Genomic DNA, 25,880 nt, shown 5'->3' with positions numbered 1-25,880 from the left:
AACCCAGCACGGATGTGTCCATGTAGTCGCCAGGAATCAAGCTTGATTTGAAGGTATCTTTTCATTTTACAAGTCTTAACTGCTATAGACTAAACAGCTGTCAAATCTTTCAATCTGACTAACACTAGCCTTACAAATCTTACAGCTCTAAATGAACACTTCTAAAGTTAATAAACTACCAATTAATAAATCTGCACAGCAAACTGGAACAGAGATTTAGAAGAAAGCTACTTCAGAACCAAAGATAAATAACCCATGTTGAAAATAACTGGTGCGGGAAAAGGGCCAGTAATATTTTTTGCTCTTACAGAAGTAGTCAAGGAAACACATTTATCTGGCATTTTCTGGAACAGCAGTTTCTCTACTGTATTTTCTAGTAAGAAAGAAGTGTATAATACTGAACATTCAACTGCGGAGGATCAAGATATTAGGCACTGGGAGGCTGAAGACAATTTCTTGTACCAGGACCATCAGAAACAGTTTGATAGGACATCTGGCTCAGTCCTCTGAGTTATTTTGCCAGACAATTAGCCAAATGTTGCAACCAAAGAAACGCTGTAGATGTTGTGTCTCAGCTATTTAAAACTGCTTTATCAAAGTATTTTGGGTTTTCTTGTTTCAACTGTCACATCGCTGGAAGTCCTTAGAAAGCAAGAGCCGACAAAGCACGCCATGGCTTAGTGGGGTGTGTTCTACCACCGAAGAACAGCCATTCACAGGGTATGTGTAAAGAAAACATCATTTGATCCTATCTTGTGGCAGGAGGGCAGTCTAGATGGCCTTCCATTTCCTTTCAATTCTACAGCTCTAAACAGAAATGAAAACATTACATGCATCAGTTCAGACAGCTGCTGGCTCATCTTTCTTTTGGAAGCAATCTGAACAGATGGCGTGCTGCATTTTCTACATGGCGCCACATCCTCTTCTACCACACACAGAATTAACTGCGGGAGGGAAAGGCAGGAAGACTTCTGCATTCTTTATCTGAATCAAGAACAGAAATCTGGAAATGGTAGGCTACAATGTGAAACCGAAACACAGTTTTTCCATATTTGGCAGCTGAAATGTTTAACACAAGAACCACAGACCATTGGAGGAAGAGAGGCTATAGAAGAGCTCAGTATGAACTTGGACTAAGAGATCCAACCAAACCTCACATCTGAGCTGGAAATGAGTCACTTAAGGCCCATCAAGAGCCAAAAACACCTTGCACACTGCACACCCACCTCCTTTGTTTTTTGACAAGGCAGATGTGAACCATCAAAAGCTGCCCAACCTAAATGGGAAAGGAGTGACAGAGCACCTCAAAACCCAATGTACTTGATGCTTCTGGAACTCAACACTAGCCTGGCCAACTAGACTTTGACCTAGGAAGGGGTGTGTGAGTGTGTAAATGAGTAGACTCACAGTTCAGAAAGTGAGCAATAAAAGTTGTAACCCAGCTTTGTTTCTATATTTCTCTGTCTCTAGATGAAAATCCACCAACAAGTAACATTGCTGTCGCCATAAGGATTCTCTCTAGTCCTCAGTGCAATACTATCATTACTGTCAAACTACTTTGATTTCTCAATTAGTATCCTAAAGAAGCAGAATACTATAGACTTTTTAAAACATATACTTTTTAAAATATACTTTTTAAAACATATATTGGGGAATTAACATCCAATGCAGACCAAGGACATGTTTGATAATGCACTGCAGAACTGCCTAGATCCACTGTCAAGAAACACACAGATATACATTGACATACATAAATCTTCCAAAAGGCCTTCTTCCAGGAAAACAACAGGTGTCACACCTGAGAAATGACACTGTTTGCTCCCCTCTCACACAAGCAACAACTCAAAGGAGAATATGCTCAATAAGGAAGTCATTTAATAACAATGCTTAATTAATACACCAGACTGAGAATGCGTTTGTTTTTCAGAAGACATGCCACTGCTATTCTAGAGCATAAGAACAAGATATAAATGTTAACTTAGCTTTTAATTATGTTTTCACTCTAGACATTATGTGAGCAAAAGTTCAGGGTTTATCTAGTTTTCCAGAATATGTTTGCTTCTCAAACATTGAACATCCCAAACGTCCCCATTTCCCTCCCACTCTCCTTGCTTATTCAAGCATGACTACTGCACATACTTCAGGGTCATGACTGGGTCCCTTCCCCCCTCCCCATGAACATGAAAAATGCCCTTGTGTGAAATTCAGTCCTCTCATTTCCTCCCACCCAAGTTGCTGGCACGTACAACAGGAGCATCTGGGAAAGTCATTAGAGTCTGGGGGCAGAACCCACCAACCTTTCCATAAGGGGTTTCAAGGCACATGGGGCCCATGAGTTTTTCCAACTAACGAAGGCTGGACTATGACATTACGGGAGTGGAGAAGAGGATAAGCTGGTCAAAACTTGGGTGAATACTTCTGAGGAGCAAGATGCAAAGATATATTTCAGATGTTTAAATTACTTTAGGATATCTCCAGTGTAATCATTCCCTGTTTCCATCCTGCTGAATGTGGCTGAATAAAAGACTACATATTTCAGGGTTATCATTAAGTAACTAGAAAGTCAAAATGTCAAGGTTTCAGATTAAAGATGCATGGAAACTCAAAACCACAAGTGGGAATCCTACTTCAAGTATTAATCAAGCTGACTTTTGAGTTTTTGCTGTACATTAAAACTAAAAGTATAAACTGTTATATCAGGAAGTAGGTCTTTTATTTTTGTATTAGTTTTTATATATATAAACTCTAATAAAAATATTATTTTAAAAAAGGAAGTATGCTTTACTGCAGGTTCAAATTATCCTATTTCAGACACATCATGCAAAGACCTGCCTCTCTGGAAAAGCTCTAATGCTGGGAAAGGTGGAAGGAAAGAGAAGAAGAGGATGACCAGCAGCAGGGTAGAGGAACTCAGTTACAGGGGCAATAGGTGCAGTGTTGGGGGACCCGAAGAACCAGGTTAGGGACAGATCATCCTGAAGAAAATCTATCTAGGTGGTCGCTGAGAGTCAACATTGACTTGATGGCATATAATCAATCAATCAATGCTTTACTAATGCCAACAGGACCTACCATTTACAGTTAGGGACTCCAGAATTCCCAAATTTAGCCCAGCCCTCACTGACCTAGCTACAACTTTTGCATTTTAAAAATCCAGGAAGGACTCCTGATGAGCTTACAGGAATTAATAACATGGCAACTTGGATTAAAACACATCGATCTAACTGCTCCCTGCATGTCAGTGAGCAGCACTGTAACACCCACGGGCAACATTTATTACACAATGAAGTTTTTGAAAGACCTAAAAGTGAGGTAATGCGCATTCAAAATCAGTAATGCCACCTTCTGGCGATGATGTGAAGAGATTAACAGTAGGAACTAAAGATGGATGTTTAGGGCTCCCTTTTAACAGGCCAATGGCAGCGGCACGCCATGACCCACTGCATGTCATGGGAATGAAAGAAAGAAATGGAGCCTGAATTAAGCCCTTTCAGACGTTTCATCAGAACAGGCAAGATGGCGAGAGCACTTTTACGTCCTCCTCTTCTGCATTATTTGAGGAAGCAGCCAGATGAACAGAACCTGTTTTCCTGGGGCCGGGGGCAGCAAAACTGTTCAGCCAGCCCCATATGGAAGAGAGGAGCAGGTACTTTCAGCGTTCCACTCAGTTTAAGAGAGCCTTCAAAGCTGCTAACCATAAACTTACTCTTGACAGATCATTTCATATATTAAACACAAACACAGTAATTTGGAATTTATTACCCCACTAGATAATGCCAAGCAGGTGGAGAACAAAGAGGGGGGAAGTCAAAAATCAAATACAAAAATCTGTATTGTTTTTAGGGATGTTTTTCTCTTTTTTTTTCTTTTCTTTTTTAAATATTTGTAAACGATAATGTAGTGGAGACATTGTAACTGAGCTCAAACATTCGTAGTACTTTTTTCCTTTCCAATATTATAAAAACGCTTGATATCTTTTAGTAATATACTGAACATTAATTGTACAACAGTAGTAACTATATATCTCTAGTTTATCTTTTTTTAAAATATATCTCTTCTAAATTTTAAAAATTAAAAAAAAAATGGAAGATTTCACACCTAGCCAAATCTTTACGCCAAAGCAAACCAACTACCAATGAGCTTAAACCCCTTGATCCACGAAGCCTTCCTAAAAAGGAAGGTTCCAAACTTGCAGCAAGCCAGGGCAACAATTCTCCCAAGGAAGTTTAATTTAACTTCTTAAACTATTATAAATAAAAATGCCAACAATTTAAAAATAATCCAACCGCAGGGCAGATGGCGGCCCTAGCCAGGGAGAAGGAAGAGAGGAAAGATTCCACCCAGGGCGCCTCTGGGGCGCCCACCTTCACACGCACATCCCTTTCAGAGATCTTCTCCACAGCAGGGGGAGAAGATGCATTCCACAAACCAGGGCTACGCAAACTATAATTCAGCAAGGGATCAACCCAGCCAGAGACCTTTCAACTGCAATCCAGACTAGATGGCCCAATATTCTCCCAGAAGAACCTGGGTGGTTACTTTGTGGCTCAACTCGCAGCAAACTGGCTTGAATTCAATCTATTCACTGCACCTCGGATTTAATTTTGGCTGTTTAAACATTTGTTGTTCAAACGTTTTTAAGAACTATGCCACGATGGCATGTAGTGAAGTGACGGGATACAAACACTTTACTAAATCAACAGGGCAACATAGAATAAGGCCATCTTCACAACACACGTTACTGTAAGATGGTATCAAAACTTTACTGTAACAAAGAAAAAGGCCAAATGCAAAGTGCTTTCAGTTACCGTCAACTACAAACTGGAATTTGAAGCTCTACTTGCAAAACAGCCAGGGCTCGCTCTTCTGCATTTTTCGCCTTTCTGTGGGGATACAGATTTAACCCTAATACTTACATTTCTAACAGCGCAGGAGAATCAACTCCCTTTTACCGCCAAGCTTGCATTGTTGTTTTGTTTTGCATGTTTCTGTTCCTGCTTTTCATCTATTACCTTATAATCTCAGGGTCTTAAAAGCTGTTGGTCTTCCGTTTGCAAAGGAAAGCTTCAAACATTTTCTCTTACTACACAGAAGATAAGGAACTATGCTTAAAATTATTTTCAACTTCAGATTCTCCCAGTTAACTTCTGAACTTGTGGGTTCAATTCAAACATAAGACTATGATTAAGTTTAACATCCTATCAGCCAGTTCAGACTCAATTATCTTGGCCTAACATCTCAACCTGCAAAGGAGCATTGGAGTCTTACAGCTCCTGCCCCGCCCAATGGCCGGCATTGGCATATCCATCCTGGTTAAAGACTCAGAATTCAAGTTGATCCCCAGCCTTGAAAGCCCACTGAGGGGCATGGGGCCAGTCTCTTCTTTCCAGCACAACGCTGGGAGGGAAAACACTGAAGGAGGAAATGCTATGCACAGAAGCAAGGAGTACCATAAATCTAATAGGTAAAGTAAGAGAAACAAATTCCAGTTTCTTAGTAAACCTTCACTGGGAACATCTTAACCTGATTAGCTACACAGAGAGCCACAAGGAAGCCACGGTTGCCCTACTTTGAAATCAAAGGAGGGAAGAATGGAGAAGACTCAGGACACAATGTTCATTCATGGGTGAAATCATGATGTTGGCTGCAGAGGCGGGGAGTTATTTAAACTGTAGTTCCGGCCCATCTGGAGGGCAGCAGATGTACACAGGGTATTTTGTTGCCTAATTTTCCAGGTGCACAATATCAGATTCCTCATGAGTTTGTCTGAGGAAAGAAGATAACTCATTGGTAAGGAACTCATGCTAAAGCAATCCGGGGAGCAAGGAATGATTTACAACCCAGTGCAAGCATGTTCCCATCAGCAGAAAAAGCCATGCAATTGTTCATAGGTCACAGGATCTGTGACTTTCTCTAGGTAGTCATCTTGGTGAACACAAGTCTGATATATTTTGCCCCGTTTGTCGTGACACCAAAACTTGGATTTGAGGTTCATGGCAAACCCAGGGTTTGAGGGATGTTTATACTGATGATGTTTTGAAACTTGACCCCAGAAACTAATTCACACATTGCCTCATGGCTGATTTTACACCCACGACCACCACAGTGTTAAAAAGTTCAACCAGCATTGTCTCCAGAGAAGTGATGAATGAACAATCCCTACGGCTACCATCTCGAAATTGCACCTGCAGCCGATGCCAGTGCCAGGAAGCTCCAATGGGCACACACTGTATTAGTGCAAATAATGCACAGATTTCAGCTTTGCAGAGAAAACAGTATTCAAATGTGCAATAGATTGGCTTATTTATATGACTCCAGTGCTATCTTTTAGGTCCTGCTGCATGCTCCTCTGTTAAGAAAAACTCTTAAAATTCTTGCATTTGACACAGAAGCAACTTTATGGCCATTTGACTTGAGGCTCTGATTTTTAAGGCATAAGAATGAGCAGGGGCCAAATAAAAAAGCAGGGAGAAAAGATAAGACACGTGTGCCTTCACAGGGTATGATTAAAACAAATGAGGCCATTTAGAGGACTTTAACCATTTTATAATCAGGAGACAGCTGCAATTTCAGTGACATTCTAACTTGAAATAATTGGCAAATAAGAGCTGTATTTTCAACAAAGACAATCAAAATGCAATCAAGGGAGAAAGTGGAACCTTTCCCAACAATGCTGCCAAAATTACTGATATTAAGTACTATGGCAACACACACAAAAACGCTAAAAGGGATAGATGGACCACCTTCAGCCTCTGCTGACCTATAAATTAGAAACATGTGCCTTGGTTCTTGTGCTCATGAGTCCCTCATCAGCTCACCACATTTCACCTCCCCTTTCAAGACCAGGCTTTAACAAACATCACACAAACTATAATTGATTTGGCAAGAAAATCACAACAGATTATGGATAAACATGCCAGTGACGGACTCAGCGCTGGCTGGCATACAAAGCACCATTCTATATATCTGCTGAAATTTTCTTCTAGGTCTTGCCCTCCAACTAGAGGCTGATAAACAAATGGCAGACTTTCTGAAATCATGCCTTTAATTTCACAGAAAAACCAAACCCATTAATTGACTTTCTGTTTAGTCCAGTTGTATTAAGGTCACATCAGACCTAAACCTCCAGATTTCAGAGGGGAAGCCAAATATCTTAATAAGCTAGTGACCAAACTCTTACGCCACACTGACTGGACCTAAAGGGGAAAGAACTCTGCATATTTGTTTTGGAAGGAAGGTCCGTTGGCCCTGCAAGAAGGGCATGAAGGTTTGAAGAGCAATCCTTTGGGGGCAAACACATACCTGTCATGAAGCACTGGGGGCCTCTCCCTTCTGAGCACAGATTGATCCATGCTGTCAATGTTAGTAACTCCCCTGTTAACCAAAGGAAATAAGACTTTAAGGCTTGCACTTCTTTTTTAAAAAGGAGAAGCCTGGTATCCTAATGCCCCGCCGCACTTTAACAGATCACATGGGCAGAGCTCATTGGAAGAGGATAACAATTCACCCATGGAGCCAGTCACCTCCTCTCCGTGATGGAAAATGAGGCTTTTGTTTCTCTGCAAGAAGACCCAGGGCAAAAGACACCCTATTCGCTAGAATGCCAGAGAGTCATCATCGTGATTTCTCCTTCTCTGCTCCTCATTCTTCTGACATGCTTGCCTGGGCTCTGGCCAGTAAAAGGGCAAGGGCTCCCTCTGCATTACAGAAGCCCAGCACAAGGGAAAAAAATCCTTTTTGGGGGGAAGCCACTTAGCAGAACAACTGTGTCAGGCAAAGAGGGTCATCCCTGAAGACAGCGATCTGGGCACCACTGAAAATCCACATGACAAAGCAGCTTAAGGAGCTTTGCTGAGGCTCCCTTTCTCCTGCCCAAGCAGTCCTGCAGTGACCCTTGAGATGACCCCTGGCTTTGTTTTTGGAAAAGCTTTGTGAACAGAGCCACTTTAGCCCCATATTCATTCTTTACCATGGCTTCTTTCCTGCAGGGATGCAGCCCTCCTCAGAATGGCTGCACATTCTGCACTGAACCTAAGAACCCCAATTTTATCCCCCAGCAATTTGGAAGCAGCTGATGCAGATCTGAAGCTGTTTTTCATAGCTGGCTGCTAATCTGATTAGTGAGTGGATCTGAATTTCAAAGAGGAGGGAGAAGAGGGTGCCATTGCCCCTCCATCTTCCCCTCTCCTTCAGGAAGAAGAAACCGTCATAGAAAAAGCCTTTGCTGGCCAGTACAAGCTGCAGGAAAAATACCAAAAAGGATGGCCTTTTTTTAGTTAGCAGAGATCAGGTCCCAACAAGAGAGAGATCAGAGAACATAGATCTTAGCAAGTGCAAAACACTCCTTCTCTGCCCTCAACCTGCTCTTTTGATATAAAACACACTTATTTGGAAAAAAAAAAGTATTAATTCACTATTGTATTATGATCTATGCCAACCAGAAAGCCTCAAGAGGTTTGCCCAGCAAGATCACATGTGATCAATGACTCCTCTATACAAAGGCGATGGGGCTGGTTGCCACGCAGGAAAGAAAATGACGAGTAAGAAAACGTATGCACAGAACACTGGATGCCCGTTGCACCAACATCTGAACCAGGGAGCCAGGGAGGGGGCAGAGGGAAGACAGCAAAATTTGGTGCAGGGACCTCCATGTCACATCATAAAACCACATTCAGTTCTGACCATAATAGGCACCCTCAGCTTCCAGTATAAATATATGCAATCTCATTTTGCAAAGTGCTCCCATTCAGCAAGGGCAAAACAATGTATTTCAATATTTGAAACTTAATGCAAAATGGTACCAGGGTATAGCCATCGGTTTGCAAATCATTCAGACACACACAGCAAGGGGAAAAAAGAGATGTATAATAACACAATAGTCCCACCCATTAAGAATAGGAGAAGAAGTCTCAACTCTATAAATGACTTGTTTATGGGTTCAGTGGAAGTAATACTCAAGGAAGCATAAATTCAATGGTTAAAAGAGGGCATAAAGTCAGTAAGTAGAAATTGGACATTAAAACTCTACAGTTCCTTAGCTTCTGCTTTTGTGCTGCTTGTTTATAAAACAATGCCCTTCAAGATCTGCAACTAAGATATGCCCTTTCAGGGCAACTCCACTAGCTGTGTGTGTAAAATAACTTAATGCTTCCGGCAATAGCAAATATTCAGAAGCTTTTAAGGAGAACAAAGAAGGAACAGGAGGCGGCTGCCCTCTCCTCCTCTCTCTCCTCCCCCTGGAACCGCTAATCTCAAAATTGCTCTTGACAAACCCAGCTGCTGCAGAGCAATTTGCATTTAGTCTGCCACAACATTTCCAGGGCTGAGCTAAAATAGGATTATTTCATTGCCTAAACACAAGAGATCTGCCCTCTTATGGGGATAGGCTCTTCCGCATGTCTCAGCCACAGACCTTACAGAGGCAGCTTGCTGACCGAAAAACTTCACTAATTTCATTGCCGAAACGTAGGATGACATGGTCAATCACAAGAACAATCCATCTGCTGGAAAAGAAACACACTTCGGCAAGGAATGCACATAAAGAAGAGCTTGCTGCAGAAACCAGTGCTCTTCAGAGGAAGTCCCATTGGATTCAATGGGATTTGCCTCCAGGCCAGCTATGGTTGTATTTTGTGAAGTGCAAGATGTACTGGAGTGATAAAAGATAGATTTTCTTAGTGGAGACATTCTCAAATTCCTTTATCTAGCTACTGTTTTCCTTTCATCTTCAGAGCTACTGCTGGTTTCACTTAAGAGTTTCAACAGAAGAGCATCTCTGTAGCTCAGGGCTGAACTGCGGAGTCCTTGGTGCGCTCCGAGCTGGGTGGTTGGCTTGCAGGCGTTTCATTACCCAACTAGGGAACATCATCAGTGCGAGGGGGTGTGGGGTTTGCTCCCACAGGGAGCAAAAACAACCAAGCTCAGAGAACACCAAGGACTCCATTTAAGAGTTTTTTACAGCTATCAGTACATATTACTAAACTCTGATTATTGCTTTGTTACTGAAAGTCACCCTGAACAGCTGTTACCAAAGAAGGATATTTTCGACGGTGAAAATAAACAATAAAAATACAAAACCATATTGTGTGCCATTAAAAGCAGTAAAGATACACAAGATAAGCCATGGGGTCACTACCTCATTGCTGAGCATACATTTGTGCTGAGAAAACTACCTAGAGGAACACTTAATTGAATACTGCAAATGCTAAACGTTAAAATCTTCTGCTGACCTGCTCCAGAGTTCACCCCAACACTCAGCTGAAATGTTTTGGAACTAAAATATCTTACTAATGTGCTGGTTTTTTACTGAACTATATTGTTATTATTCTGTGTATTTTGAACTGGGTTGAACAGTTTGCTGCGTAGCATCATATAAAATTAATCTAATATAAAAAGGTCCTATCTTTATCTTAAAATGAGTTACACTGGAATGAGTCAGGCACAGCTAAAACCTACTATTTTCCATAATCAAATCAGGTTTGCTCTGCCGTTAGCTTAAACCTGTTAAGAGCAGACAGCACATAAATTTTGTAAATAAATAAAATACATGCATGCAATTTCTTAGCAATATAGGGATAAAGTTAAGCACTTCAGTTTCACAGAGTCACTGTTTTATGTAATACTCAAATGGTTACTCACAGAGTGTCTCTCCACATCATCTTTGACACACTAAAATGCCTCCCTGGCTCTCTGCACACCTGCAAGTTAAAAAAAACACACAAGAAACAGGAACTGTTAGAAGACGTTCTCACTAATGGCTTTGTAAGACTGCCCCAAGCCCTCTCTCAGCTCTTCTGAATCTGCCATCCTCCAGGGGTGTCCCACTTCAACTCCTAGGAGTCTCCAGCAGCATGGGAATCAATGATTAACACACTGGGGAGGCAACTGTTGGGGGAGGTTGGTGTATTATCTGAGACTGGGGCCCACCAGGAATGTAATGGGCATCATCAGGCCAACTGGGGAGTTGTAGGTAGTTCAAGCTCTTTGAAATCTTTGTAGGACTGCCCTACCCACGAACTGGGGCTAAAAAGCACTTCACCTTATCAATCCCTTTCTGCTCCATGGAGTTTTTTCCCCTTGAGAAAAGACTGATGCATATGGAACCTTATTCTACATTTTCACCCAAGTCCAAGTGAACCTCTGGAAGGATCTATGTGAGCATCACTGGAGTCTGAACTAAAGGAACTTTTTATCATACTGATCTTTTCAAAGCTGCTACACCATCAATTAAGAGTAAAAGGTGAGATAAGGGAAAGCCAGCTTAGCACGGTGGTTAAAGGCAGTGGAATAGAAGCTGGGAGACCATGAGTTCTAGTTCTGCCTTAGGTATGGAAGCCACCTGGGTGACTTTGGACCAGTCATTCTCTCTCAGCCCTAGAAGAAGGCAATGGCAAGCCATTTCTGAAAAAGTTCCCAACAAAACTGCATGGATTTGTCTGTATAGTTGCCAGTAATCAAGACTGACTCAAAGGCACCCAAAACACAGGGGAGAAGGGAGGGACATTACCTCCGTTGGTAGAAGAGACATTACCTCCACTGGTAGAAACAGAAAGAGAGTTGTCTAGGAGCCTAAATCAGCGTTCCCCAACTTAAAGCCCTCTTGGTATCTTGGACCACACTAACCAGCACAGATACTGGCCATGCTAGCTGAGCTTGAAGGAGTTGCGGACCCACATGGCTTCCTCTAAGCCAGTCCTTCTGGGTAATGTAAAGGTTTCTTGCAAGTCTTCCTCAACTATTTTCCAGACACAAGAACTATCAGAGAATGATCCTGAATCTCTCTCTTAAGGATCATTTGAGCCATTAACTATGAAGTGAGTGGCACTTTTCACAAATGTGCCACCAATTTCAGATGCACAGAGAACCACACTAGCAATCTCGGTGGGTTTCTCTGCATGAGGGGGTTTAGCAGGACTCCCCAAACAGCCCAGCTCACGAGGGCACCAACTGCATCATCTTAAAATGGAAACAAACTCTTCCACGCACAATAAGTTGTTACAGTCAAGTGTGAAGGCAAAAGAAAACAGGTCTGGACAGTTTTAGCTTGATCATTGAAGCAGCTGGCTGGGGATTACGTTATTTCACAAGCACTTGTTCCTGAAACAAGTTAACTTTGAAAAACAGTGTGTCACACTCCATGGTCACACTGGATCTGCCAAAATACCCTGCTTGTAGAGGACTTCCATTTACCCTAAGTGACTGCCTGCCTTTTAATACAGTTAATTTATGCATTATGGGCTACTAGAAACAAATATAGAAAAGGATTCTAGGGCAGCATCAGGTGACCCTGTTCCGTGAAAGATGACTGCACTTGTTTGCCAGATGTGATCAAGTCCTGTGCTCCCATTGCTCAAGAATGTTAAAGGTCCAGTTTGCTGGTGACATCCTGGCGACCTGTCCTTGAGGGTTTTCTTGACAATGGTGCAGAGGTGTTTCTCCCCATTACCTTCCTTCAAGAGATCTTTTCAATCTCCCAGTCCAACCTACAGCCCTGGGATTTTCTGGTGATCATATATCAAAGTGCTAACCACCCTGTCCTTCTAAGCTGTTTAGGTTCAATCAAAATCAGTACCCTGAGAATTTTACTTGTTCAGTAAGCTCTTTTCCTGGAAGTCCAGATCTGGCCAATACTTTAAACCAGGGTTCCTCAACCTTGGCAACTTGAAGATGTGTGGACTACAACTCCCAGAATTCCCCAGCCAGCTTCTGGGAGCTGAAGTCCACACATCTTCAAGTTGCCAAGGTTGAGGAACCCTGCTTTAAACCAGCAGATTTAAGTTTCTTCTCTACTAGGAGCCCATTCCAGGGAATCATTCAGAGATGGTCCTTTTATTGGCAAGGAGGCCCAGAACACTGCAAAACGATATTAGGCACGTTTCAAATACAGTGGCTATACCCAATGTCCTGCTGAATCAAGAATATTGAACTTGGCTTCCCCCTCAAATACTCTATTCTCCACGTACAGCACGAGAAAATTGAATAAGAGTGATGCACATTTACTGATTATTAAAGAACTCCCAACAGCTTTCTAAAGAATCAGTAGGCTCCCAGATCATGGCCTAAAGACCTCCACCAGTATTATAAAAATGCAAACATCTGGCTGATTTATTAATTTCCCACAATGAAGACATTTTTGGCCACTCTCCTTGCAATCAGGACAGGAATGGGCCCTTTATAGATTCCCCATAATCGTTTCTCAAAATCAAAACGTGCTGACTTAGTTTATATTTTTGAGCTATGAACTTCCAAGTATCTTAATAAGGAGCCCGAGTATGCCAACCGCAAAATCAGGTATCAGACCGATCTCAGGCACAAAGATGCTGTTATGAAAAGATAATATCCACAGAACACAGAAAGATTAGCAAAACACATGTAAAGAATCAAGGAATTCACCGAAGTATAGCTAGCTTCATGCCAGGACAGAAGAATATTATTACAGGCTTTGGAGTAACAGACAATATTTTACCACTGCCAGATACTCAGCTTAATGCCAACAAACAGCCAGCTGCTCTTTAAAGAATATCCGGGAACAACACTGCCACCCAACCCCAATTTTGATTCTTACGGTTATTTGGCTAGAGAGGAGATCCTCCCCTTGGCCCAAAACAAAAATTTCCTGCTTCAAAAAAAACTGCACACCTATGATAGTATTATTGTACCTTTTCCCTGTTTTGTCTAAAGATACAAAGTAAGGTAAGATGATTAAATACTCTGACACAATAGGATCTTGCCTTTTTTTTAAGCATTAATTTTTATTGAAAAAAAATTTTACAGAGAAAAAAACAATACAAATGTAAAGAAAAAGAAGAAAAGAAAAATGATAAGAAAGAAAAGGGAAAAGAAAAAGAGAAAAAAGATATAAAGATCTTGCCGTATTTCTCAACTCACACCGTTTTGTAGGCAGCCACCTTTACAGCAATGGGCTCACTGAAGGTGGTTAGTAATTACACGGACCCAAAAGAGAGGATGCCTGTAACTGTTGAACAAGTAGTTCTGCACGGCATATTGTGTCAGTAAGAACAGTACCACGCTAACTTTCCCAATATTATAACGGATCTCTATTTTCCATAGAGTTTATTTTTTATACAGAAAATAAAGTGAAAATCTGCCAGTTTAGACTTAGTTTAAGTCTACATTTAGAGGCTTTTTAAAATCAGTCAATAGGAGGGAGATACACCAGATTAAATCACTGGGTTTCCACCAAGAAACCTTATCTTTCTCTTAGTCCTATCCAAATGCTTCTTTGTTTTCATTAAACAAAAGTGAACCAGGATACGCTTCCATAAAGCTAAAAATAGATTCTACTCCTGAACTACATATGAAAATTGGTACTGACAAGCATGCAGATGTTAGAAAGTTTGCACAGTCAAGTAGAAATGCCACCTTTTTTCTCAGGAAAGGGAATCATAACGCATCTGGAAGGCACCATATCAAGGGGGTTGCGCTAACCTACTATCAACAGTACCACAATGTGCTCAAGGAGAGGGATAAAGATCTCACAGATAACATTTTTTGAGGTGAGTTATGCTTCCTTTCAGAGCAGCTGCTTCTCATTAGAAATTCACACGTTAGCGACATCCCAGCAAAAATGATTTCATTAGCAAAAGGATGAAGAAATACTGGTGACGTAAACCAGGTGGAAATCTGCCAAGTCATTTCTAAAGCAAGACATCTCTGAGCCATCAAGGCCACTGCAATCCTTTCCCTTCCAAGCTCACTCTGCAGGTGACTGATTTGCAGGAGAAGCTTTTGGCTCTCCTCTTCACATTTAGCCATCAACACTTTTTAACAACTAGGCTGTGCAGAGGAGCCCAGTACCAATCCTTGTCAAATATCTCACACCAGTTGCTCTGCAGAACCAACCACAGAGTCGCAGTCCTTCGCTCTTGCCAGCCCACCAGGTAGACCAGACCACGAATCAACCCTATGGGAAGGCCAAGACCACCTTCGTTGAGATTGGCTCTAATAACAGAATCTGGCAAGCCCGACTGTGATGCACCTCCTCCCCATCTCATGCCCATGTGAATTACGGAGGTGTCTATCTCAGCCCTTTCCAAATACTTTCTGCTTGTTTGGGACTTCAGCCATGTTTTTCTCCTCATTCTGGTAACGGATACGACCTATTTCTGTCAAAATCAGCAACTATTATATGAACGCTGGGCACAACAGAGGATTGTGGGAGTCAACACCAGCCTCTGGATTTGATTAGGCGATATTCTGGAGAGAAAACGGGTCTTTATTTTGCTTGGTTGGGATGGTACACTGGTGCGCTTGCTGGATTATTTGTTTTCCTTTATGGGTTATTTATGATGGATTCTAACCAAGCACGCAAAGAGATCTGTGAGGTAAATGAGACTGTCGTGTGCAATGTGTGAGGATTTGCACACTGCAAAAGCTCAATGAAATCTGCATCTATGCAAAGGTTATACATTTTTTTGATAATGGAAGAACGATCTTCTTCGCCATTTTTATGGCAATATGGGTGGATGAGCGGCTGGTACAGAGAGCATCATTCCTCCATGTGATTATGACTAGAAAGTTTTTATCGATGTTGTTTAGCTAGCTTATGTTATAAACATTAAGTTATTGTTTTTCCTGTAATGTTTGCACTATTTGGTAAGCCACTTCAGCCTTGTTTGGATTAAGTGGCATATAAACATTAAATAAATAAATAAATAAATAAATAATCACCTCCCTTACTCTGTACATCTCTCTACTTTTATTTCTCATTCCAGTCTATCTGCAAACATCACTATCCTCTTGCCTAATCTTTCTCTGTTTCCAGCCCCTGGTCCAAGCATATCTGTAATCGTATCACTCGGGCCGTTCAGTCTTCCTTGTGGTTGGAAATGCCCTGTCAGCTGCTGCAAATGCAAAACCCTTTGCTCCAAACCTGTGTATTCTTCTGGGAGCTAACTATCAGTTTTAGCAGGAGTAAACATCCACCAAATGAACATGAGTTTATAAGCCGTGTTACTCCCAAAATAAGGACTAAACTCACTGCCTAGATATCAGGGCAGGCAGCCCCAAAATACTGCACAATAAGCTTTATGCATACTCTGGTTATCCTTCCTATTCAAACTATTCAAAAAGCTTTTATGAGAGAGATGGTTTGACCTTGCAAGGGTTCGGGAAGGAAAGAAAGGCAGAACTCGTGGACTGAAGTCCACCGTTTCATCTTGGGGAGCCTTGCCTCCTCATTTCCAATCCTGCCTCTTCCCTGCACACGGAGGCAATAAACCCACCAAAAACCGACAACCTGCCATATCAGTACAAGAGATATGAGTCTCCACTGAGATCCATGTGAAACCACCAGCCTCTTATTTCAGGCCGTAACTCATTTCCAAGCATGCTTAAAGCTTCTAAGGAGAGACTGCAATTGATTTACCATCCCTCATTTCAAAAGGAAGCATACAGATTGCCTCCTGCACCTCAAAGGAGCCACACAGGGCAAGCCTTGAAGGATGCCGACAAGAGAGTGGAGCTAAACCTGGAAAGGGGTGCCCTGCCACCACCACCTTCAGAGTCTCCAGGAACCACTGTGGCGGCCATTGCTCCCAGTGTGGTCTCTCTCAAAAGCCTGGATGCAAGATCTGGCTACACAATAAAGAGAATCTCTCCCTGCTTGTACAAGGAAGAACTATCCGCGCAAGGATCTTACAGCTGAATGCCCAAGTGGGCACTAGGGTGGCCTAGAGCAGCACTTACCAGGCCAGGAAACCCATCAACATTCCGTCGTCCTATCAGCTGCACTGGGCAGGGGTTGGAATAGGGGGTCCCTTCCAACCATTACATTCTATGATCCCTTCACACTAGTTCTTCAGGTCACATTTCCCCCCAATTTCCTTCAACTGATATTAGGCCTTTGTACTTACAACTTGCTGCGTCAATAAAATGTCAGGATACTGTATAGGGAATCAAAAACATCCTCATATCTCATCAAATTGCTGCTCATATCTTCAAAGCTAAGGTCTGTATGTGTGTCTCCATGGGAAGAGGGGGGAAAACAGGTGGGAGAAAAATCTCTACTAATAAATGAAAGTGAGAGAGAAAAATCCCCATTAGAGTTAGGAGGAGAAAATCAAGCACTCCAGCCAGAACACCTAAGATTTTATTCCTGGCAGTGGAAGATCTACACGCTAGCAGGCATCAGTTCTAAGAAACTTCTCTGTATTCCTGGGATGTCTGAAAAAGGCCTGTGTTGGAGAATCTTCCTCCCTGGGCCACAAACACTTGCACCCACTGCGCATAAAATTCCATCAGAAAAAGCCAATTTACTTCTCATAAAAGAGGAAGACTCTATTCTCTTTTAATTACACAAGTCTTCTGGTTTAGAAGGAGGAGGAGAAGGAACTGGTGATTTTAAGAAACTATTATAGAAACTACCAAATATACTGAGCAGTCACGAGACAACATATTCATCCTTTGTAATTAACCTCAAGCCAACTACTTCCTCTTAAGTGCTGAAGGCCCAGAGGAGGACTTGTGGTGCTGGTGTCCACTATCTTAGGGGTGAGTACTGAAAAACTTCCTTTATACAGTTCTTATGCTATAGTGGTGGCTATGCACAAGCCACCGGTCAATCATTAATATTTACCTGCCCCTTGGAAAACGCAAGTCTCAAATAAGGGAAGCATGGTCTGGCTTAAACAATTATATTCTAGAATTATTCTCTGCCTTTCTTTCAATGCTAGGTTAGGACCAGATGATAACACCTTACATGTCTTATATCATTCCTACCTAGGAGACCCTGGAGGGACAAGTGTTTCCACTTGTGCGTTATTCTAAAGATGAGAAGTCTAACTTTGTAGACCTTTACCACAGATGACTTACTGGCTCAACTTCCACACATCCTAAATGGCTCTCTCATCAAATGATCATCCAGCAGATTTCATCTATGGGGGAGGGGATAAAAAAAGTCTTATTGACTGTGTAATTGGGTCAGGAAACGTTCAGTTTACAGATCTATTTCAGGTTTCCTCATGCTTTGATAGTGATCCCCCGCCACTGGCGATCCACCTTACATCTCTGTCTGCATTTATGCAAATGGGAAGACTGTATCATTCTAATGTACATTCTAATGGGAGTGTCTGCTGGGCTAAATGGTCTGCATATTTAAATGCTGCCATCCCAGAACATCTGAGCTCTGAGCTCTTGCAGAGAATCCATCATCTAACACTCTTCTCGATCTGTAACTTCTTTGTATGCAGCTTTCATTCATTCAAGATCAGCTTCTGACTCTATCTCACAGGATATTCTCTGGAAGAAAATGAAAACGTAAAACAATAGATAGGAATCCTCCAACTTGATGAGAATACATGATGTATTCTCCCAGGGCCACCTTACCAATTCAATTCCATTGGAGAAGGGAGTCAAACTAAGCTGTATTTTAGCTTCTCTCTATTGATTAATTTCCATATTAATAGCTTAGTTGACCAGTTGGCTAATCCATATTATCTTCCTCCTAAATTGGCTGAGAGGTTTATCTCTACTTTCCTGTATGCTGGTGATGCTGTGAACCTCTCCAGGATTCCCACTGGCCTTAAAACAGCTTTTCAATCTTTAGTTCAAGACTGCAAAGAACACCAATTGCAGATAAACTATGATATAACTAAAATAATGGTGTTTGCTAGAGGGCCCCCAAACTATTCCTTCTATATCAACAAGATTCCCATTGAACAAGTGTCATGTTTCAAATACTTGGGGGTGGTATTTCAGGCCTCAGGTAGTTGAAGGACACATGGCCGCCATGCTGCCTTGACTGTTCGAAAGAGCTCTGTGCCCATCTTGTGATTCTACTGGACAAGGTGGGGGGAGGAATGCTGCCTCACAGCTGCCCTTAAATTATTTCAAGCTAAATCTTTGGCTCAGATCATGTATGCAGCACAGCTGGGACCATTTCGAGCTCTGGCCTCTTGAGAAGTCTTCCGTCCAAATTTCTCAGGGCAGTGTTTCAGGTGTCTTGTCCTATTTCTAACGCCTCCTTACATCTTGAATCCAGTGTGATGAAGGCAGACCCTACTGGCTGAAACTTGTCTTCCTACCTGAGGCCCTCGCTCCCTTGATACACTCAGATAATTATGGAGCCTTTTGGGTGTCCTCCCCTGAAAACAAATTGCAGAAATATGGCTTTTCCATGCAGGGAGTGCTACGAATGGGCTATGAACTGGCAACATCATCTATTAAACAATGTGCTAGGGACGTGGAGTAGCAAACCGATTTAGGCAGAGTCCCCAAGCTCCCTGTGGAAGAACAGATAAGGTATTGTCTAAAACCCACATTAGACCTTACGCAACTGGTTTATGTGGGCCATAGAAAAGCTTTCACATGGGCAAGGTTGGTGTCCTTCCTTCAGCGGTGCTAGAAGGGAAATATAAAAAAAGAAACCCGATTCAGAACGTTTGTGCCCTTGTCAGGGTGGGGAGAGGGATTCAAATCAGCACGCACCACTGGTCTGCCAATATTACAGGCATGTATGCAGCACTTATATTGCACTCTTGCTAGAAGATTTTCCAGGTCACCCGAGGCATTTCTATATGCTGCTTCTATTGTCTGATAAGACTCTTACCATAACATACAGCGTGGCAAGATTCTGTGGGGCAGGACAGGAAGACACTGGTGCCCACAAGTTTGGAGAACAGCTTCTCTTCTCAGTTTTTGTTTTTTCATTTCATTATGTGCCTTTGGCAACTGCTTTTACACTTGCTTGTTTTGTATATTTATGTTTACTTGCCTTATTTACTACTTTATTTATATAGGGAATTTTTGCAAAAACATAAATTTTAACCATATGTTAACCTTATTTTTACTTAGGCTTGGATTCCCTATGATGGGTCCTGTGTGCCAGGTTTCCCCACCCTGTATCATCCTTTGCCTTTCATATTAGTTTTATACTTCTATCTCCTTTTATATGTATTGTTTTATACTGGTCTTTGTTTTTGTTTAAGTGTTGTTATTTTGGAAGTGCTGCATTCGCCTCTGTACTACGGACTAAATGCCCCCTTCTGTTTTGCAAATAAGAGCACCAAAGCTTTAAAAAAACACCTCTTCTTTTGCATTATTTTGAAACTGACTTTTTTAACATTAGTGTTATACGGAGAAAGCACAAGAAGGCAACGGACAAGACTGACTCCTTAATGACCTCTGGAGAAAAGCAGACCTCAACGAGGCTCTGTTAGGTGGGCTGACAGAGTATCGAAATGAGAAAAACTGCAGTTCTTCAAGTGACCAAAAGTGAGCGTGATGGGACTGGTTTGCTGTTGGACTGAGCAAGTGGCATGAACTAGCCATTATGGTCTACAAACATAGTTATCAGTGTGTGAACCCAGCTAACTAACTAGTCAACAAGCTATGGCTTAATAGGATCCGTGAATGCAGGTGTACTTTAAATTAACCCACAGGAATTAAAACAACTTACACCCAAGGCTCAAAACATACGTGAGTAATGGACAAACTCTTCTGGACTGGGACTCAGACAATTCAGGCTCCTAACTTGCCAGTAGGCTGCAAGACACCTTTCAGTATAATATGCTCATCCCCAGAAGGAACAGGATGAAAACATCCAATACTTTTTTATTTGGAAGTGTTTTGCCTTGTATTCTTATTCTCATCATTAAAACAGCCCTCAAAATCATAAAAAAGGGAAACTTGTCCTGCCCCAAATCACTGATTTTGCCATCAAATTTCAGTTTTGGGGCTTGCAAATAGAGCGTTGTGGCTGCATGTAGCCCACCCACTGGTGATAAGCTAGGCAGGGGGAACTTCCTTTCTTCCAAAGGACACCCAAGAGCTGCACAGAGCCTTCTTCTATGCAAGACTCTTGAACTTTCTTTGCCGAAAGAAAATCAAAAAGCAGTCCCCTCCCCCCCATAGGTAAACCAACTAGCAATGAATGCCAGGAAGGAATTACATTCATGTGATTTCATTCCCCACTATAGACTGAATAGGAAAGTTCCGTCTCCACCCTCGAAAGGGGGGGGGGAGAAGTTGCTGAGCAACTTTTTAGGACTTGCCAAAAGGGCCCCAGCTCCATTTACTACTTTTCTGAGTGCCTGCTTAATTACTATGCACAATTCTGTTTTTGCTCAGCTTTTTAATGGACTGAAAGAAACGTACTTTAAAGGAAGAAGACTTCTTCCTCCACACAAAGCAGCGATTAGCTGAGTAAATGGAACAAGGTAAGCTATCCTCCATTAACGCATTAACTAAAGATATAATTTGCTTTCACGTTAATTTATTGGACAAGCCATGGTGGATGGCCTTATACAGTTAAGCCAACTAATGCGTATAAACGTAGCAGAGAGAGCCCTACTGGGTCGCCCAAGAAACCTCTTAGCAAACACGTGAATTCAGTCCCTGGCTGGCGTTCTGAAAACCACTCTCTCAGCCAGGATCCCCTCGCCCAAAATCTGGTACGGAGGGCCCGGAGGACCAGAAAGCGAGACGATTAATCGCGCCAAGAGCAGCATTCCTTAATAGCACCACAGACCCGTCTCTCCCAAGGGTCGCACCGCGGCTGGCCTCGGTCACGCCGGAGCGGCTCAGACGTTGGTTTGCAACCATCGCCCCGTATTTCAATCCGCCTCCCCACCGCGCTGTCACAGAGCGCCCTTCAACCTGGACGGGCGCCCAGCCTAGCCCTCTCCCAGGACAGTTGGGGGTCTCCAACTGCTTGCTAACTTCAGTCGCGGGCGGACGGCGGGCGGAGCAGGGGACGGGACGGACGCAGCCGCGGGGCTGCTGCTGCTGCTGCTGCTGCTGCTCCTCCTCCTCCGCGGAGAAACCCGGTTTCAAACCGCAGCCCGTCTGGGGGCGGGGGCCCGGCTTCCGGCCCCTGCCCCTCGGCTGCACTCGGACTCCGGGCACAGCACTGCGTGGAACCGGCTTCCCCTCTTTGCCCTGGCAGCGCCCCCCATAATGCATCTCTTACAATTGCCAAGCAGGGCGACCCCCACCCCAGGACAGCCCCCCGGGAAATCCCAGCCCCGGGGAGTCCCTACCTGGGCCCCTAAGCATGTTCGGACAACATATCCTAAAACGCCAAGCCAGCCTGGGCTGCGAATGCTGGGCTTTGTAGTCCCAGAGCCGAAGCAGGGGCGCGCGAGCACCTTCCCTCCCCATCACTCGGCCCCGCCCACCCGACGCTCCGGCGCCAGCCAATGGCGTCGCCGCCGCGCTCCCGGCAGCCAATCAGCGAGGCGCCCCATCAAGCCCCTCCCTCCGCGGCAGCGATCCCGCCCCCAGGCAGTCACCGAGGGGAGCACAAAGCCGCCGCCCTCCCTTTTCCCTCACGACGGGCTCCCCCCGCATGCCCGCCCTTCACCGCCGCTCCTTCGGCCGCTCCTCACCCGCGGCCGCCGAGTCGGCGTGCGCTCCTGAGGCCCCCGGAGTCGCGCGGCCCGAGGGCAGGGCGACCGCGAGCCGCTCCTCTTCTCGGCGGCGGCTGCGGGAGCTTTTCAAAAGTCCTCTTGAGGCCGGAATTGGGAGCCCCGCCCCCTTCTCCACGCTCCCCGCCCCCTTGCGTCACCAAGATGGCGAGCCCGGGGGAGCAGTGCGCCTGCGCGTGGCGAGGGGAGGGGGAGGGGGAGGGGGAGGGGGAGGAGGGAGCAGCAGCGCGAGGTCGGCTGGTTCCAGTCGCGCTGCCGCCTTTCAAGCCGAATGGGAAAGGAAATCGGAGAATTCAAATGAAACCAGGAGAATTCAAATCCAGTGAAATCACAAAATTCATTCAACTACAGCAAGTTGCTGACTCAAAGTCTCTCTCTCTCTCCCGTGGGTGAAGATGATTTGGGCTCACTCAACAGAATTTCAGTGTTCTGAACTGACAACGTTTTATTATGCTTAAGGGTAAATCTGGCATTTTCCAACAAATGCAAAACATTCATAGTGCAAGCTTGTGCAACAGTGCACTGGCCGCAAGCAGCCTGCCAAGCAGCGTCCCGTGGCCCACTGGCCTTTTTTAACAGATCTGCTGCTGCCAAACATCACTGCTGCCAGGAAGGATCCACCACTGCCACCTTCACCCCGAAAGACACTGCCAAGCATCTCCAGGTCTCACCAGCATTGCCAGCTCCATCAGTGCCACTGTGTCAGCGACTATTTTTGAGGTACCACTGTTGCCCATTCCCTTCCGTGAGTTGTGCAGGTCTGATGTGCAAGATTACAAATGGGGGGGGGGATATATTGGAAACCAACATCTCTCGTGCCAGGGCTGCTAGACCTCTACTGGCAACTGAGTGTGTGTTACCATGGCAGTTTTTCTGGTGTATTTCTGCAGCATTCTGGACTTCCTTAAAAGCCACAGAGAATTAGTAATTTTTCCCCCATATCCATCTTGCCCTAACATTTACATTTTTGAATGCAAAGTACAGAGAAGTTTGCAGTCCAAAGACAAATTGTTTCCAGATTTGTGAATTAAGCAAGTTCTGTTTCAAAAGTCAGATGAAACTGCATTTTTCTCTACCGTCAGAAGTTGGACTTGAACGGGCTTGATTGTGCAATTTCAGGTGTCATCTGCATTTGTTTTGCAAGGCAGCTGGGCCTGGCTGAGGAGTGGTTCTCTACACAGAACAGCCATAGGTATGAAAGCTCCTATTTTCCGCTCCAAACCTCGCCTATCCAGGGAATTTTAACTGCAAAATGTACCTTCTGTTGATAAATCAATAATACCTCTAGCTCTAGTAATCAGCTCTTGGGCTTTGCAGCAATTAAGCACTGCACAGAATATAAAATAATTATTGATTGCTGCCAACAAATAAATTATCCAACTGGGGTCCAAAGGAAGACAGATCACTGGTGCTGAGCACACTGGGCAGAGAAAGTGTCATGGCCTGAGAGCTCCCATTAATCACTATGTTGCTGGGGCGGGGGGAGACAAGGTTTAATGTACATGCAGCACCATCACTCTGCAGCTCCCAAAGTGAAGACCATCATAAGAAGCTATTGCTGCAGAAAGAACAGCGGGGGGGGGGGGGGAGACAGGGGACCTGGAAAGAGGAAGACCACCAGGCAAAAGTTTCAATGTAGGGAGGCCTCTTCCTTGACTTAATTTGTCCTTATGGGAGAGGAGTCCCATAGCTGTAAAAGAAGCCTTTGTGCCCTTGGAATTTTATTTCAGTTCAGTTCCTTACATTCTCCTCCAGGTTTTCTCCTTGAGGTGCCCAAGGCAGTTAAATTGCTTGCACCTGAAACACCTGGAAAGGATTCAGATAACAGCTTCTTCACTGGTTAAAATAAGTGATTGCTAAGGTCAGCTACATGATCCTCCCCCCCCCCCAGAAAATCTTTAGCAAGAGTGAGAATTCCATGTGGCTTTTTAAAAGCAGAAATAATAATTCACAAATTGCTTCCTAAATGGAATTTTGTGAGAATGGAGTTTGCAAACCATTGCAGAAAAAGGTCAGATGGACACTGGGTTCCTAGCTCATAAATGATTTAGCTAGATTCCCCCTTAAATCGAGAGTCAGAAAGAGGCTTAAATGGATCAAGGAGGACATTACTTGCTGATGAAGAGGGGTGCATAAAAGCCCAGTTTCCAAGTTTCTGTAATGTTACCATGTTTTTAATAAACCTGAGTAATAACATTCTGTAAGAATCTAACTTTCTTGGTTACATTAGAGGACTTGACAGATGGTTGGAATTTGAATTTTTTAACTGAAAAAGAGGAGAAATCTATAGTGGCCTGGACCACATAGATGATACTAAGCCATAAACCATTATGAATCCAGGACTACTTTATTCAACATGCTGTTGTTAAAACAACCCATAGCTTAAGGTATTATGGAAAACCAGGGTGCTAGCTGACACATGACACATAGCTCTAAACTACTGGTTATAAACCACCACGACCATGTTCATGCATCTTATCAAACTGTACTGTGGCCTCTAATCAAGCAGAAGCAGCAAGAGAGAGGAGATGGCCTGAACTGGAAGCCAGACGAAGGGCCCCAAGGGACCATGGCATTGCAAAGGTCTGCAAAATTAGGGGAAGGTTGGCTGTGCCCTGCCAGACCCTCTGGTATTCGAAAGGGTGGTGGAGGAATCCCTCTGAGGGTGCAGGGATGCCCGTCGAACTGTTGCCTTCCCCAGGCGAGGTCAGCCCCCCTCGCACACGCACGCTGAGGGTCAAAGAGCGTCTTCCAACTTCTTTCTTGTGGAATTTTCACGGTAAGCAGCTGCTGGGCTGACAGCCACTCGGCCGCTTCTCCCGCAGCCTTCCAACCACCTCCGGCTGGCTACGTCCCCTCTCCTCCCCCTGCTCATTCTAGCGGCCTTCCTTTTACCCCATCCCGATCGAGTCCTAAAGGAGTCAAGCAGGGCGTGGCTGGGGTGGGGGGCACCCGCGTTTCAGCCCCAGGCGGCCCAGTTCAGGACCTTCCCCTCGTGGATTCCAACCCACGGCTCCCCAGGGAGGCTGCCGCTGATAACCGGAGTGCCTGATGTACCGTTTCTTCTTGTTCGAGCCCCCCCGCCCGAATCCTCCATAGAGACCAAGGCGGCGCCTGCGACCCTCTCAAGGACCCCGGGGGTCAGCGAGGAGGGGAGCCGTTTGAGGGACGCTCTGCAAAAGGCGTTCACGGGGTCGGCCTCCCCATCTTCGGGCTACCAACGCCTCCGGGCCCAGGCAGGGAAGGGGGCCGAGTTAAATTAGGACGCGGCCGCTGCCCCCAGCCCCGCTCCTGCGGAGGACGGAGCCCTGCCGCGCCCTGCGGATGCCACGAGGGGCTGAGGGCGCCCGCGAGGCCCTGGGGGGCTCAGCCCGCTCGCGCGAGAAGGGAAAGCGCGCCGAGGGGGGTCCCTGCCGGAAGGCCCAGCGCCACCCACCCCGCCGGCTCGGGAGCCAGGCCCGTCCGCTACCCCCACGGCCTCTGGGGGACGGACGG

At 44.4% G+C, this 25,880-nt stretch overlaps 1 protein-coding gene across 4 annotated transcripts in view; it reads right to left on the bottom strand.

The window, feature by feature from the left end:
• The window catches only part of KLHL13 (kelch like family member 13), a 49,200-nt gene extending 26,717 nt beyond the window's left edge, over positions 1-22,483 (bottom strand). Inside the window, exons 1-3 of one of the 4 annotated variants that reach the window (XM_088151606.1) lie at positions 22,347-22,483; positions 10,639-10,697; positions 7,303-7,374 (exon numbers count right to left, since the gene is read on the bottom strand). In XM_088151606.1, the coding sequence (XP_088007732.1) occupies positions 7,303-7,374; positions 10,639-10,658 (92 nt within the window). In that variant the 5' untranslated portion in view covers positions 10,659-10,697; positions 22,347-22,483. Of the gene's footprint in view, positions 1-7,302; positions 7,375-10,638; positions 10,698-21,998; positions 22,139-22,346 lie in introns of those variants that run through there. The other 3 variants (XM_007422386.3, XM_088151607.1, XM_007422387.3) reach the window with 3 other exon arrangements.
• Between the last annotated feature and the right edge of the window lie 3,397 nt (positions 22,484-25,880).

This window comes from Python bivittatus, unplaced genomic scaffold (assembly GCF_059951505.1).
Source record: "Python bivittatus isolate LINGU-HERP-01145 unplaced genomic scaffold, Pbiv_v1 ctg000670_np1212, whole genome shotgun sequence".
NCBI classification, from domain to species: domain Eukaryota; kingdom Metazoa; phylum Chordata; class Lepidosauria; order Squamata; family Pythonidae; genus Python; species Python bivittatus.
This window is presented reverse-complemented; position numbering and strand designations above follow the sequence as displayed.